The sequence below is a fragment of the Neopsephotus bourkii genome, unplaced genomic scaffold (genome assembly GCF_033783945.1).
Source record: "Neopsephotus bourkii isolate Nb327-2 ecotype Australia unplaced genomic scaffold, CSIRO-AGI_Nbou_v1 NB_168, whole genome shotgun sequence".
Classification (NCBI taxonomy): domain Eukaryota; kingdom Metazoa; phylum Chordata; class Aves; order Psittaciformes; family Psittacidae; genus Neopsephotus; species Neopsephotus bourkii.
In genome coordinates, this window is record NW_026900684.1 from 14,721,101 (window position 1) to 14,738,293 (window position 17,193).

Genomic DNA, 17,193 nt, shown 5'->3' on the forward strand with positions numbered 1-17,193 from the left:
CACCACCGAGTATCTATTTCACAGTCACATGCACACCCTACATCTCTCCCACTTCCCCTCCCCACATAGGACTCATGCAGCCCAGAGACAGAAAGTTACTGTGCCTGACAAACACCTGGCATGGGATTCTTCCTATTCAAGGTACATTTATTCCTTTGAAAGGCTGAAGTTTTTCATTTCAGCTTCCCCAACACTCCAGAGGTATTTTATGCAGGGTTTTTTTTAAGACTAAGTCAGCACATGTGGGTGTACCTGGCCCTGACCCAATGTTATCCATCAGTCCAGATGTAAACAAAGTAAAGTTACAGAAAACTTTAGTTAGTGATAGTAGAAAAGGCAACTGGCATTTCTCACATATGCCTTCTCTGTCTCCTACTATGTAGTATTAGCTCTGTAAAATGACTTTTTTTACTTAGAATTGGAAGGGGGAAATACATCATCAAACATCCCACAGAAAAAGCTACCATTACACAACCATCTTTTTTTTGTTTACAGTGAAATCACAAAGAGCTTAAAACCCACAAAAGCAAGCTTTGCATTTGCATGAAGGTAAGTTAAACAGCTACTATTTTTTTACCAATCCACTTTAAACAAGCAACCTGATCTTTTCCACAAGCCTAAAGCTGTGCTACGATTTCCTGTGCTTCTGCAAGTTTTACAGAAACAGTCACTTTTTTTTAGGAAAAAAAAAGTGTTTAGTGTCACAGCCTATATCTGAACTATAACCTATATAAGGCTTAGATAATTGTCATGCCTGTATTATGAGCTGACTGCTATCTCAGTGACAGAGGAAAAACCAAACCGAAGTTTTAGTTTTCTGGTTAGAGGTCAAGATCAGAGATGATGCTGTTCTGCCACTGGACTAGAGCAGATACTGCTAACAAAATAACCTTCACCCAGAAAGCGGGTAGAATTTTAAAACGTTCAAAGTGCTTCCTAAACCTCAGACAGCTGAGAATAAATTTAATTCAATCAAACATTAATTACTTAAGGTAACCTGAGGTTAATAATTTAAAGCATCTATGCCTACCTTTAATAATAAAGCAGCTTTAAGAAAACAAAAACAAAACAAAAATAAAACCCCACAAACTGTTCTGCTATTCTCCTAGCACAAGAAAGTTTGTTTTACAAGAAATATTGTAAACTTTACAAGATGCCTTTATCACTCAAATAATGCAAGTATGTGTGCAAAGAATGCAAGAAAGTTACGTATGACATCTTAGATTTATAAAAAGATAATGTGTGAAATTGAAGACTCCAAGTTTTATTGGAAGTTGAAATGTTAACAAAGCTGGTCTGTAAAACTTGAAAGCAACTGAAGGAAATTCTTACCACAATCATTTCAGATGGCTCCAAAACAATGCATTCACAGCCACGCCTGAAGCTTCCTGCAGAACGCTTGCCAAAGCTGAAGAAGAAAAATACTTGAATCAGAGCATAACCCAGACTATAACACAACCCGTGAGCATATTTACGTCTTCTCCTGATACTGTAAAGCATAGAAAAAATGTACATACCTCTGAACAATGCAAGTTTCATATGTCCTTCAACGAGTAAATGATACCCGAGGACACCAAGAGCTGTATAATTTGTATTTACATACTCTTCTAAGAATATTTGCTAAATAATTCTATTAACACTAAAATAAGTGTCAATCAAGTGCTGTCTACTGAAGATGCACGGTTGATTCTGAACTACATTACAGAGTTTGATCAAGTATCTTCTGACATTACAGTATTAAGTTTCCTAAGCTATCTGCATTTCTATAAAGAAAGCTAACTAGCATATGAAGGAAAGAATGAAAAGGCTGATCAACTATAATTACTTCAATAGATTAATAAAATAAGGATGCTTAACATTACAGTATTCCCAAATTGAACTGACGAGGACAAAAGTCTGTTCTGCCTTTCATGACACATTCCCACTTCAGTTCTGTAATTAAGCTTGATACTAATTTGCTTCATGTGCTATGAAATAGAAAGCTATTTTAGTTTCAGTTTCTGAAGTGCTCTGCCTGTATTAAACGAATGTGTCTCCACAAGTTAACTGCAAAGAATCCTCAAAATGCCAGCATTAAGGGTGGAATGCAGAGAACCAGTACATAATTCAGTGAAATACAAGACCTTATGGTCATTAGATCCTTAGTTGTACACCGCCAGAGTGGAAGAAAAGACAACCAGCTGAAGTTTGTTTCTGGTTACGTGTGTCCCCCTCCAGGTAGTTCGTATTTAAGCGAGTCTGGTTAATGCCAGACTTTTCCCACTACAGACAGGAAGGCAGGACAGATTAAATAGCTGGAACCCCAGCAACCCTCTTGTAGCCTGCCTGAAAATTTGCCAAAGGCCAATGTAACTATCTAGCTTTTCCCTGTCTTCAACCTGGCACTTTGAAATAGGCATGTGAAACCTTCATATCTGAAGGTCACAGGGCAACAGCTATTAAATCAGTTTATGAAAAGCAAACCAGACCCCTTAAAATTTTAAAATCTGAATTTTAACCAATCCTGTAATGCACAGTCACAGTGACATGCTTAAGCTTCGATGCCTGTGAAAGTAACTTTTTTAAGCTTTATTTCATAGCAAGCAAACTAAAGAAGTTCATACACTATTTGGAACAGTCTATCTAACCAGTTTATCTGCATTCTCCTGTCCTGTCTGGCGATTAGTAGAAATGAACAATTTAACTTGCTACCCCAAAGGCTAATCTCTTGACAACAGCACGTATATAGCTCAAAAAGGCAGCAATCAGATATTGAAAAGAAATGCCAGCTGTGCTTATTCATCAAAATAATAATCGCATTTAATGGTACATGAGAGTTCCACAATAGAAAAAAAATCTCCATAATACTAAGCCTCTTGAAAAGAAACATCAATGAAGAAGTCTCTTGGCAAAATGCTTATTTTCCTAGAGGCAAACATATGCTTCCTCCTATAGTCCAGCAACAAAACACAGAGTGCTTTACTCTACAATGCCATCTTGAATTTTATACAATTTCAATTACTCTTAAAGATACTATAAAATGAAACCATTATCTTGATTCCCTAGACTGTTACAAAAATGACTTTTATTAGCCTGATCTATGCACACAGTTTTTCCATAAGAAAAAGGAAAGGTGGGAGAGACAAGAGAAAGCAAACCAATTCACTGATTGAAAAATAAAAATGTAAAAAATGCTGTTTAGGAAGAAAACTTATTTGATATTCTAATTGAAAACACAGAAATATTCCCTTTCTTCTTGCAGATCCTTATCCCCTCTTTGTAACTACTGATTTTGGTCTAGAACATACTATTGCTGTATTTGTTTGCCAGCCCATTTTCTAGCTTCACAGCAAGCACTAATTTCAACAGAAATTGCATATACACTTTACACTCCACCGTTTTTTTCTTCCCCTATTACTGCCTGCAAGTATCAGCTTTGAACTTCTGCCCATTTCTAATTGCTGCTGACATCCAAAAGTTTCAAGTTTAGCAATCACAGTAAAAACTAAAAACTGTTTTGGATGTGCCTTTCTATTGCATAACTTATTTGGATTCAGCACAAAGGAAAAGGTAGTCAACACAATAAGACAAAAGGCATGTACTAAATTACTATAAAGACAACTATTTCTGATCCTACTGACACACCAGTTCTCACAGCAAATAACCATGTCATTGCTTCACTGCTCAGATTCCTATGACAGCACGGAACTTATCAGAGCAGACAGCACATCACATGTATATATTATCTTTGACCAAAGATTGCAAGGCACTTCAGGCTGCAAAGAAACTCTTTGTGAAGCGTTGCAGACAAGAAGACAAGTAAATCAAGACAGAAGAAAGTTAAATGACCTTTCAGATGTTGCAGTTCTTTTCTCAAATATGCCACATCAGCTAAACTTCCTAACTTCCAATCTGCTGCTGAAAATTCATCATCAGTAAGGAATTTATGCAACCAGGGAAAATTAGAAAACTCTTGTGACTGTCCACTCTGTCTCAACACTTCTGAAGTGTGCAGCTCTGACTACGGTAGAATAACCACCACGGTATTGCATACTATCTGTTGTAGAACCACACTTTGATACCTAGACAGTCATACAAACACTTATTGACATGCAACTTTAAGAAAGTACTGGGAGCTTAGGGCACTGTCAATCCTATGGTTTCAGTTCAGAAGACTGATATCAATGTCAGTAAGCTTTATCAAAATTAATTTGTCAGAGCTTTGCCCAAGAGCAAAAACCATCAAAAAAAAAAAAAAAAAAAGAAAAAGAAGGACTTCAATGACATTCTTGTCTACCCAAAATCCCTAGCTGCAGTAATCAGACACTGGGGAGAAGAAGCCACCAAACACACTTGATTTAAATGAAAGCAAGTTATTTAAAACACTAGTAAGCAGTAAAAAGAAGCAAATACATAACACATAATACAGTGTGTTTACAGAGCTGATCAAAAGCCCAAGCTGTAAAGCCTTTTATAAAATAGCAGGAGAACTTCATACAAGGGACCACAAGCTGGCATGCAAGCTGGCTTGAGGGATGCTGAGTATCAGACACAATCAGTAGCAGCAAATAAAGTTTCAGTGGAAGGGCTGACATATTTTCATAATACCAGCTCTATTTCAGTAACTTTTGTTAGACACTGTTCTTTCCAAATTTTGATGACAGATTTCCCATAGAAAATTGGTTTGTCTACCCAGATTTGTCACAAAATACAGTCTACATGAGCACTGGGTTAGCTAAAGTAAAATGTATGGGAGGGTTTCAATGTATGAAGGATTTGATAAACTTATTTCCTCCCTTACTATAGTGTGAAGTAAGCCTGTGGTTATATGATTTCAGTATGGAGCTTAAGGTTAAACCACATTTTTTATTTTAAAATGCAGTAGAGAATTTTACATAATATACACTTCATGGTTGGTTGTATCATATCATTCCTTAATAATTTCAATTAAAATTACCTTAGTACATTAAGATACAAATCTTCTTTTCCTACCTAAGCCTTATTAATTTCAACTCCTAAAAATAGCTCATTTGCAACTATTAAGTCAGCGACACACCTGAGGATCCCAGCTTTGCAACTACTTTCTCTAAAATGATGTGCATGAGGAAATTCCACCAAAGGAAACTAAGGTAGTTTAAAGTTATCTTTGCAACGGTGGCTGTCAATATGAGATGTAGAGGTTATAGCAGTAATTTAGATAGCCAGAAGGCTGCCAGGTTAGGATATTGCTGCCTCACCTAAAATCCCCAAAGAGCCTTGTTTTGCAGCAGCTTTTCCAACACTTGTTTTTTCTTGCTACCATATAAGCTCTGACTTGAGGTTCCCTGAGTATTAAACTTCACAGATGCTCTCCTCAGCACCTGTCCAAAAGGCATTTCACTTCTGGAGTCATTTTCTATCACAGTAACATTTATTCCCCATAAACCTACTGAACCTATGATGTGCATATAAAATTACTTAAAAAACCCACAACCTTAAAGATACACAAAGCAATTTGATTTGCAGGAATCCACTATACAGTAGCAATTTTGAAAGCCAAAGATAAATAAAAATCCACTCTTGGAAGGTTATGTATTCTCCCCAAGCAACTGTTCCATAACTGTACCATTCCCTAAAGCAACTAACAAAAGTCTAATTTCCCACTTCACTATTCAAAAGCATTATTTCCAAATAAATTCATTTGTAGTAGGAAAAACTTTTGCTCACTATGTGTTTTCAAAATAGGTATTTTAACCCATATAAGTCATTTACAACTTCATTTTCATTCTAATACATTCTAAAATTCAGTTTACACTGACTAGTTAATAGAAGACAAGTTTTAAGTGAAAGCTAAGGGTTTCCATGTTTCCCCAAGTTTACACTTTCGGTTTTCATCAGAAAACCCTTTGCAATTATAAAACTACAATCGGTTCAAGTATGTCAGTAGCTCACACACAGCAAAATGAGAATACTTTAAGACCCTTCAAATTTAATAGATGTACTAATAAAACAAAACAACAAAGTACCTCAATTAAATGAAAACCTAAAGCTACAAGCAACACATTATTTTTTATGAGCACTTACGCACAGAGACAGCCAAAAACTTTCAGGTATTGAGGGTGACTTTTTCTACCCTTTCTATTATCATCATGACACTGGAGGACAACTCAGTTTTCTCCAGACGTGACCCATCCATTTCCCCAGGTCCCCAGACATACTCATACATGCACACACAGATGTTCTTTCCAACGCTCTCAGGAAAGGCGGCAGCTACTGAGGAGCGAATATTTCCCTATCATCATTCAGCCCTGTCCCCTTGCCTTGGGCCTCCACATTCCTGTTTTCACGTCAGCCCAGCTCCCAAATGGAAAGCTATTTCTCAGCACTGGAATGCGAATGCATTCATCAAAAGTGATGCAGAATCTGAAGTCAGCTCCACTGACAATGAAAACTGAGAAAAGGTTTCTCAGTAAGAAGCCTTTTTATTCCTTCCTCAAAGATCTCTCACAGAAAGCCCAATTTCACTTGTGACAGCTATTTTTCAAAAAGGACATACAAAATTTAGGGGTCTCCTCTATAATGTGATTTTAGCCTTTATTTCTTTTGCTATTCACTACCTTGATTAGCTTAAAGTGATAATTAATTCACAGTTGAATTACAAGTCTACATAATAAAGTCTATAACCAAGTCTATAATTAAACTACAAGTCTATAATAAGACTACATCTAAGTCTCACAAAAAAACTTACACAAATTATGGTCATCTATAGGATGCACATTCTTCAGCCCATTTTAAAGTGCAAGATACTGTTACAGTTTTATGTATTTTTAAATGCCATATTTGTAACGAAGTTTAGTTTAGAATAAACTATTTAACTGGCTTTTGCTCTAAGTCAAAAAGCATATTGCATTTGCACATGCTCTAACACAAGAAACAATAAAAGTAACACAGTTTCTTGCTTCACAAATTCTTAGAGTTTTTTGTGGTACATTTCTACAGGGAAATAAATTCCATGAAATTTTGCTTAAAAAAAATCAAGCTACAATATATTAAAAGTAGAAATATTATGGATAAGTATTGCAATGATTTACATCAAAACACTAGAAAATCATATACTCACAAACATTCTTTGTTCTGAAATTTTCAAATGGGACATGCAATGGGCTTAACATCACCACAGGAATATTTGCCAATGCATAAACCAAATATTCCAAACTCTTCTTGTAAAAATTATATTGCTTCAGTTGACATCTACATTTAGGAGAATCACAGAAACTACCAAAATGAAATACAGAGGCACTGCATTAAGCATATTTAGAATGTGAAGTTATGTAAGCCAGTGAGTCTTCATTTGCTTTTAGATAGCCCTCACCTTGCAAATACTATTACTACCATCACTACTTATATTCAAGTGCTCTCTAATGTGTTTCCCATCTTCTCTCTACCCTCCACTTTCAAATTGTGCTTCACAAAGTCAGAGCACAGTGGAGTCACCACTCCTCTGGACAGCGCTGCATGACACTGCTTCCTCCTTACAGTTCCATGACCTCAGCCATGACTAGCAGCTGCTCTCCATCACTGCATCAATTATTCTCCAATGATATAGAAACGAATACGAACAGAATGTCTGGTCTCTCACAAATCCCAAAGTCAAATCTTAATGCAGTATTCAACATTTAACTTGCAACAACATTAAAACATGTTAGATTTAGTTCTAAAGCAAGCCAGGCATGCTGAATTCCCAAATGAAATACTATGGAGAAGTAGCTAGTAGATGTCTAGATGGACAAAAAATGGGGACTATCTTCTATCTGCCACTTCCAGAGATAGTAAGGGATTCAGTCAAGTTCCTCCTCTTTTATCTTTCTCACTAAAACCCATCACATTTCATTTTGGTACCTGCACATCAGAATGAAAAACATCAATCCCTCTTAATGGCTTATTCTAACCAAGCTAGGTTTAGCAGGGTTTCCAGGAATAGGCTGTGAAAGCCAAACTGCTCCTCCACCCAACTTGCCCTTGCCAGGTACTTTTAAAAGAAAGTTACCATTCAGTAGTGTGTATACATGCACAAGACATCCCTAGGGAGAGGCTTAAGTGTTCTGATGAAAATTAAGTTTGGCATGGCCATTTTCTGACCCCTCAGAAAAAAAAACAGACAGAGCCCTTCATGCATGCAGAGCAGCTCTGACGCAAACAGCCCTCCGCTGGGGATGATGCAAGGAGGGAAGGTAGCAGCAGACATCCCCACACTTAGAGCTGTACACTGGAAACTATGAAAGCAAGGGTTTGTCAGCTAAAAGACAGAGGATCATTATCAGATAATTTGATCTTCTTCAAAATAGCCTGGCTTCTTCAATTCTCACTGCATTAGTGCCTGTCTTTTAGGAAAAGTAAGGAAATATTCAAGTGAAGCCCAAGATGCTTCTGACATGTATTAAATATTACTTTTAATTAAAATTGGAAGTCATCTGCAAATCAAAATAATCAGTTGATTCACCTTTTTTTCCTTTTAATATATTGAATTTTCCCAATGTCATTATAGATACCACTTTTTTCTTTTTTTCCCATCAAGAGCAAATAGCGACCTTATAGAAGCACTCCTCAGCTGAAAGGAAAACTGAAATGCTGGCAACTGGAATCTGAGTTGAAGAGGCATTTGCAGACCTGTCACCGTTTGCAAATCCTGGAGACATGAGCTCACTACATACCATGGATAAGGATGATTAGACTTATCCAGTGTCATGCGATAGCTTAGATGTTTACAGTCTCAGATACAACAGCTCATGTGTCAGGGAAGGGACTCACTTGCAACATCACAGCTAAGTACATGCCACTTGATAATACTTTCGGAGGGATGTTTCTCAAGATTAAAAAAAAAAAAGCCTCAGTGGTCACTGCAGCTCCTTGCTTGACCTGGGACCCAGCTACCCTCTGACAGAACAGGGATCACAGTGTCAAGGGCAATAACCCCACTGCTCCAGCAGGAAGAACCCAGCACGCTAAGACAGAATACCTGACAACTAACCAATCCATGTGAAGGACACAAAAATTACATGATAAGCACATTTATATCTCATTAATGCTTTTAATAATTCCTGCCAAAAATGTGTGAAAGTTAATTTGCACTCCAGCTGAAAGCTTTAGTAAACTTCTTCAGTACTGTGAACACGTTTAGTTAGAATCCTTAGAGATGACAGACTGGAGTACTTTATCTATGCAATACTTGTAGAGATTTCTTTATTTCTTATGTAAATGCAACCCAGTTCAGATGTTGCATTAATCTGGTAATCTACAGCTGACTACTGAAAGTACTTCAAAAGAAGGTCCTGAAAACCCCCAGCAAATAATTTGAAATTGGGTAGATTCTGGAGGTGTGCTTCCAGAGAAGGTCCCATCAGTCAGCCCCTGAAGCATATCACAGTATCACAGTACGTTAGAGATTGGAAGGGACCTCAAAAGATCATCTATTCCAATCCCCCTGCCAGAGCAGGAACACCTAGATAAGGCTACACAGGAACGTGTCCAGGCAGGTTTTGAATGTCTCCAGAGAAGGAGACTCCACAACCTCCCTGGGCACCCTGTTCCAGTGTTCTGTCACCCTCACTGAGAAGGATTTTCTTCTCAAGTTTAAGTGGAACCTCTTGTGTTCCAGTTTGTACCCATTGCCCCTTGTCCTATCATTGTTTGCCACTGCCTTGTGATCTTCGTTTTCTCTTAGTAGAGACTACTGTTTTGAAAAGCGTCATTAATTTTAACATCTTAGTGAGTTGCAAGACTGAGTATGGCAGAACTTAGGGTCCTTTATGACCCTTTCATAAACAAGATAAATGGGTTCATGAAAATCAAGGTCTGTGTTTATAAACAATACACATATAAAAACAAAGAAAGGTGGATGTAGCAATGCCATTAACAAAATTTAGCTTGTTGCAGCAGTTCAACTTTGCAGCCTTTCTAGTACAGAAAGCTAGAAGGCAGGTACCTCATTGGAACAACTGACAGAAAAGATCCTTACTTAAAAAAAAAAAATCTCTTCATTTTTAAATTCGAAGTTCTAATTTTACCTTGGAAAACATTCAAAGGTGAAAGCTTTTTCCCTAACTTTTTTTTTTTAATATTCCTTCTTTTTTAAAAAAAATGTTTGCATATATAGTTTCAATAAAGACAGCTTTGCTTATGCTTCATCTTAATGATGTCTGTGTTTCCATGGAGATTACTCTGACATCACAAGATCTACATAATGGTCTCAAAGAACGAGAAGTAGTAGGAAAATATTACTTAAGAGGCAAGACCTTGTCTGAACACAGTGTGGCTTATTAACATTCATGAAATTTGTTAAAACAGAGGAGTATTTTTCCAACCTCATATAAAGCCTTTAGATGTTAAATCATAAATGAAGACTTTTTTTCCCCTCCTGAAAAATACATAGTAAGCTTTTCAAAATCCTCCTACAGTTTTTCATAATTAGAAATTGATACTTTTTTTTGCAAATATTAAAAATTAATGACTTGACATATCAACCAGGGTTGTAGTAGTAAAATAAGACCATACATATTGACATTTTCCACCCCACTTACACTCCTAGCGCACTCAATACAAGCAGTTCATTCACATGGAGGGTTAAAAACACCCTCCATAACTAGTTTCCATAAATCTTGTTAGCACATGTATTCAAGATATGTTTGTAATAATTTCCCTATAACTGTAAAGGAATTAAAAAAAAAAAAAGTGAAGTAATAGTTACAATTTTTAGCTTATAATGTTAAAATAAATTCTCTCTCATTTAACATGCTGTTTTATGTCTAGTGTCCCTGGATTTATCTTTCAGAAACATTTAAAAATTGTAATGTCACCCAAAAAAAAAAAACCCTCTCAGGCATTTTAGCCTTCTACAGTATGGAAAAACACTGTTAAAAACACCATTTATTGAAGAATTCTACTAGCAGAATCATGCTAACAATCAAAACCATAATTTTGATTTTTGCACACAGTTCATTCTGTTGATATTTTGGGGTAAGCAATGACCAGAATTTCTCAGTTCCTTAGACTCATAAAACTTGCCCAGAGACCCTGACAGCATGTAAAACAAACACGATCTTTCTTTTGCCCTCAGCAGGAATCTCATAATGTAGTTTTCTAAGGTAACCGAGGAGTTTTCTGACATTTTGCAGATTTGTAAAAAAGCTCAAAACCTTCAATACTAATAATCAGAAGGAACCTTAAATCAGAGCAGATTGCAGAACAGATTATCTCACCAACTGCAGTATCAACTGTGAAAGAGCAAGCTTTCTTCTGACAGATATTTTTAATTAAACATGTAAGTAGTAGTGAATATCCAGGTATAACAGGTCTCACGTTTAACTTGGAAACAGCCATGAACTTCATTACAGAGAATTTTCCCCTCAGCTTCTCAGAAACGGCTCTCATTTTTTTTCCATACCCTCATAGTAATTTATTATCATTTCAGATAACAGGTTTGCAATACTAAACTCAAGCCTGAAATTTTAGAAAGATACCAGTATAAGTGAAAACTGTAGAAATTAAATAAATATCACAATTATAATGTACAGAGGAACAATAACAGCAAAAAGCAAAGATTAACAGTGCTTACAAGACTGATTACTTGCTGTTCTCAATTACTTGAAATTGTGACATGCCCCATTTGAAACTCTAATGCTGGGATTAGAAAGGTGTCTCTATCAAATGAAACACAAAATATGTTAAAGAGTGGAGTCAGCAATAAAAAAAACATACGTTTTCAAGGACAACTTTTGTTTGAGCACATTTTAAAAATGTATCAGCTAAGCAGCACAAAGATTTTCAATACGAATATCTTTAGGAAAAACACATTTCAGTGGAATGAATGTGTTTCCCATCCTGTCGATCCTAGAGAGTGTCCTAAAACATTCCTAAGAAAAAGGAAACCAACAGAACCCACCCCTCCAGAAAAAAGCAACCTTCCCCCCATCTCAATTTCAGCGCCTTTTTCAAGACTAATTACCTATAATTTTAACCCTAGCTTTCTAACATTTAAAAAACTGGGATGCCAGAGTTGGTACCATTCATAGATGTCATAGATTCCTCTCTCAGCTACCTTAATGGATTCTCTCCTTTCTCTGGTTTCTTTCTCCTAAAAGATTAAACCCCATGAATCTAGTGTTAAATCACTCTGCTTAATTTTAATTTTTCCTTCAGGTCTTTTTCAGTTACTCTGAGCTATTAAGATATATTCATGCTTACATATAAAAATTCTACTATCCATGTTTACACAGATTTTGTTTTCCTTTAGCATTGGCTCTATCTCATACTTACAACATACTGAAAAATTTGAGTATACTTAATCTGTACAGCAAGTACAAAAAAATAACTTAAGTTGGTTCACCGGCAAGACTTGTCATAAAAGAAGTGATTTGGATTTATACAGTTACATTGTTTCTATATTCCATATCACAAATTCCTAAACATAATTTTGTCATTAAAATACATGCATTTAGCTTTTTAGTATTTTTAGACAACTGCAGTTTCAATGGGGAAGATATACTTGAATAAAGCACAATATAAGAACAGCCAATGTATGAAGTTTTTCTGAACATTCTACCAACACACCTGAGCATCAGAAGATGTTCCAGACCATATCAAGTCCATCATCAGGTCTTCCATATGGAAAGAGAAATCTGTAACTCTGGGATATACACCTACAAACTAGCACAATGCTTGCATTTGTGAGGGCTTCTGAAGTGGACTTTTCTCCTACCATGAGTATTTCCATCCCTGAAAACCTCCCCCACCTTAAGAGGGATCAGAAATATTCAGGCTCACTTAGAAGTTATTCAGGTCATTTGACACTTTCTGCTTTGTTGTTACCCTCTATCTCCCATTACAAACTTGGAAGAAAGCCTGGTAGCACTAGACCCACTACACTAGATTTCTATTTTTATTTTCAAAAGATGCCAGCGTAATAGATTAAGCCCCTTAACCTTTTATCAGCTGGGTAAGAGCAAAATTCCAATAGTGTTGAAATAATTGTTTTGACAGGAACAATGCCATACACAACCCAATCTCATCATTCAGGAGCTGTGCCCTCTTTCCCAGTACCCCAGATACTGGCAGCACACGTGGGAGATGATCAAATTCAAACCCCAATGAACTCTTATATTATTCAGCAGAAGACAAACTGGGTGGGATAAAGCAACACATATGTAATACCAAATTCATTTAGCTGTAAAAGTGACTATTCATATTTGAAAAAAAACTGTATACCAACTTCTTAGCAAACAGTTACATAAGTTTCAGATGACATTACTGGTACAAGTAGCATGTGCTCTGCATCATGAACTTTGCTGTAACAGCAGGTGACGTGACAAGACAAGAACCTGTTAATTTATGGCTCAGCTAATTCAGCTACAGCCAGAGTTGTCTGTGTCTAAGTGAGGAAGCCAGACTCAGAAATTTCTAAACCCTCCCTGCTAGCCAGCCCTCAGGGAGCTGAGGTCAGGGATAGACCCATGGCAGCTCCAGTTCCTCCAGTACCTCACGAAGAAGGCAGCAATGCCACGTTTCAGTGGGCTCCAGGCTTCACTAGTAACACTGGCCACAATACCAACAGGAGATGAACAAGATCAAAGCAGATGGCCAGATCAGGCACTCCCAATAGAATGGTCGATCTTGTAAATAAGCTTTTATTTTCTCCAGGAGTTTTAAGTCTAAAAAAAAGTAATCACATTTGCATGCACTGTGATGGTCTAATTTTGTGCTTGCAGGTAAAAGGAAACATTTCTACCCAAGAGGACATACAGAGTCTTTAGGTAGATTCAGATGGCACAAAGCAATTAATGTTACTTTCTCAATGTCTAAAATCCATTAGAAGTTCATGGTAGACATACACTCAGTCTTAAATGGACTGACATTTCCACTACTTCTCCCAACTCCCCTCTTCAGTTTATGACCTCAGTCTTTCCCAGATTAGACTGTTACATCACACTCCATGCTTCAGCTTCAACTGACTGACTGAAATGCTTAAATGAGGCATTCAAAGCAGACAGAAGAAAGGACAGCATCAGGGGTCAGCCCACAACAATACTATGATACCGTGGCAACAGTGGTGAGCATGGCTTCAGAACAGCACTAGCTGGATACAGAAATAAAAAGCAACATATAGGTCACAGTAAAATCCAACAGCAGCAGCTAGCTAGCTAAATAAATAAATAAATAGATAGATAAGTAGATAAATAAATAAATAAATGAAGTTTCATATTAAAGAACAACAGTTGAAACCATAGCCTGGGAAGTTATTTTTCTTTACAAAGATCCCACGTATGGTCTTCATGCTGGATACAGAAATAAAAAGCAACATATAGGTCACAGTAAAATCCAGCAGCAGCAGGTAGCAAAATAAATAAATAAATAAATAAATAAATAAATAGATAGATAGATAGATAGATAGATAAATAAATAAATAAATGAAATGAAATGGAATAAAATAAAATAGAATAAAATAAAATAAAATAAAATAAAATAAAATAAAATGAAATAAAATAAAGTAAAATAAAATAAAATAAAAAAATAAATGAAGTTTTATATTAAAGAGCAAGAGTTGAAACCATAGCCTGGGAAGTTATTTTTCTTTACAAAGATCCCACATATGGTCTTCATGCTTCCATGATGATGATGTTAATACTTAGCCATAAGCAAGACTCAGAAACAGGGGAAAGTTGAATGAGCTTAGCACAGCTCTTGATCAACTCCCTCTGCAGCTTAAATAACTCAGCTAGCAGCTCCCAAAAATACAATCCTGTCTCTTTCAAATCATTGTTCTAAAACTCTCAGTCTCCTGCTTGGTGGGAAAAAACAAAACCAAAAAACTTTCTAGGGGATTTTGCTTTAAATGCTTGCATACATTGGTTACACCAGTTTTGCTCTAAGTTTCAGCCAAGAATAGCCATTATTAATAAACACTAACTTGCAAATATATTAGGGTCATACACTGAGAAATGTTTTTTATCATTGTAATTAAAGCTATCAATATAACTTTACTTACTGAAAGATCAACGAAAGACAGTTCTCTATTAAAAATATAAACATATCATTAGTTACATATGTAAACCACAGCAAACAGCATGTCCCAGGCATCAGAAAAAATTAGGATGACTGTTTCAGGACATAAAACTGTACAAATGCATGTACATAGCCAAAAGCTCTGCTCCTGCACCATTATACTCACATGCATTACCTGTCAAAATGTAAAACAAAACAAAACAAAACAAAAAACAAAACAAAACAAAACAACAAAAGCATAAAAACAAACCAAACACCACCACCAAAAAAGAAATATACCCAAGCCAAAATCCTTAAGCTTTCTTCTGATAGAAGTTACTTTAAGTTAATTGGACACACTTGGACAAGGACAAACAATTTCTGGACAAACTGAATTCTGTTATTGCTTTATATGCAGTCAAAACAAGTCCATAATTTCTTCAATGGCTCTCCAAGAGAATTTGATATTCCATTCCATTTTTCAAGTTGTTTCAGTATAGGAAAGACTAGAGGGCTAAATCATCAATATTTAAAGAGATACATCCCTTTTAATTTTGAAGACAGAAAAAACAGATGCTCTCTTAGCTTCAAAACTCAATCTTTTAATTAGAGGAAAAAGCTTAAATAATTGCTCCCGTATGTAAAATTTGTGAACTTGCTAAAGGGAGCCCAGCTGTCCATCACCACATGAAGTGGTGAGGGGAGAACTGGTTGGGTGTGGCAGTAAGGAAGGAAAAGAAGAGCCTACAGGAAAGAAAGAGTATAGATGAGTGAGTAAAGACAAGAGCAAAACCAGGTTTGCACATGGCAAGTTGGTACTGCAGCATGCCTGAGCAGCACTGTACACACCACCCAGACAGCCTGGGAAGAATTCTACGAGAAAAGCAGAAAAAACGGATACTTTTCAGAGCCTACCAGCCTGACAAAAACTGCCCAGCAATTCTGCATTTTGATCTGCTAAGAGTTAGTTACATCCTCCAGTCATGGAGGCCACAGATAAGCAGAAAGTTTGCTGTGGGAGATCTAGGAGATGTTTTTGTAGTACAGCTCCAAGTCAAATAAGATGAAAGACCATGGTAAAATTTACACTGGAAGCAAAGTCCTGGAACTAAAACCACACGGAAAGTCTGAGCAGCTGAGCAAATGTGATGAGAGCATGGAGCAGACCAAGAGATGCTGGAGGCAATTCCAAAGATATTTTGAGGAACTGTCACATTACTGCTGTTAGTGACCACATGAAAACACAGGAGAGCCAGGACTACCTTCTGGGAGTTGTATTTTCTACTAATTTATTTTCTAGACTTCATAAATAAACCTCATTTTACCATGTGAACTGCTTCAGGGTACAGATACTCAAGGGAAACAGCAGTGGGAGCAAGAGTTAATTTGTGCTAGCTTCGTGGTTGTGGTGAGAGCAGGGAACTAAGGAATGTTTAGTTTCATCTTAATATGTGCCTGAAACATTAAAGAAAAGGAATAAGTATGGAAATTATTAATAGTAAGATATGGAGGTAGAAGAAAATCTTCCTCACATTAAACTGTCAGAATAAATTTCAGTGTTGCAATCCACAAAAATTAAATAGGAGAACAAGATTAAGCTTTATGTCTCAAAAAAATGCTAGCTTTAATTGTTCAGGTCAAAATTCTTTAAAACTCTGAATTCCAAGTTTTCCAAAAACAATAAGTTAACTAAACAAAATCAAGCCTTACCTTTGGAACACTGTTTGCTAGCTGATGGCTTGGCATTTAAAGAAATTCTATCTAGACTAAACTGTATTTCAGAAGGGAAATAAAACAACACTCATACTATTTTCACAAAACAGACATGGTTTTGATGTTAAAATTTCCAAAGCAAGATACTCAATTTAGGGCTTCACTTATTCCAATATTCCATCTTGAACACTTTTATATTTTTTTTTTTCAGTTTTGACTTAAAGACTTGTCAAGTAACTAGTTAAAAGCAGTTCTACAAGTCACTCAGTAGATTATGTAACTCTGGCAAAATTGACAGCTATGGCACTCATTTCAAACTATTGCAACTACCAACTTTTTGACTCTATATAGTAAATTACAAAGCTGTTTAGTTTTTCACAGCTATACTATTATTTATTTCTGTCTGAGTGGGAAGGCAGGGGAGTGGTCATTTCTTACGCTTTCAGACAGCTTGGTTGTTTGGGGTTTCTTTGTCATTTTAAGACATTC

At 36.3% G+C, this 17,193-nt stretch overlaps 1 protein-coding gene across 6 annotated transcripts in view; it reads right to left on the minus strand.

Annotated features, from left to right (window-relative positions):
• The window catches only part of RAPGEF2 (Rap guanine nucleotide exchange factor 2), a 191,829-nt gene that overhangs the window by 90,935 nt on the left and 83,701 nt on the right, over positions 1-17,193 (minus strand). For all 6 annotated transcript variants that reach the window (XM_061373325.1, XM_061373314.1, XM_061373376.1 and 3 more), the window contains exon 5: positions 1,333-1,408. In XM_061373325.1, the coding sequence (XP_061229309.1) occupies positions 1,333-1,408 (76 nt within the window). The remainder of the gene's footprint in view (positions 1-1,332; positions 1,409-17,193) is intronic.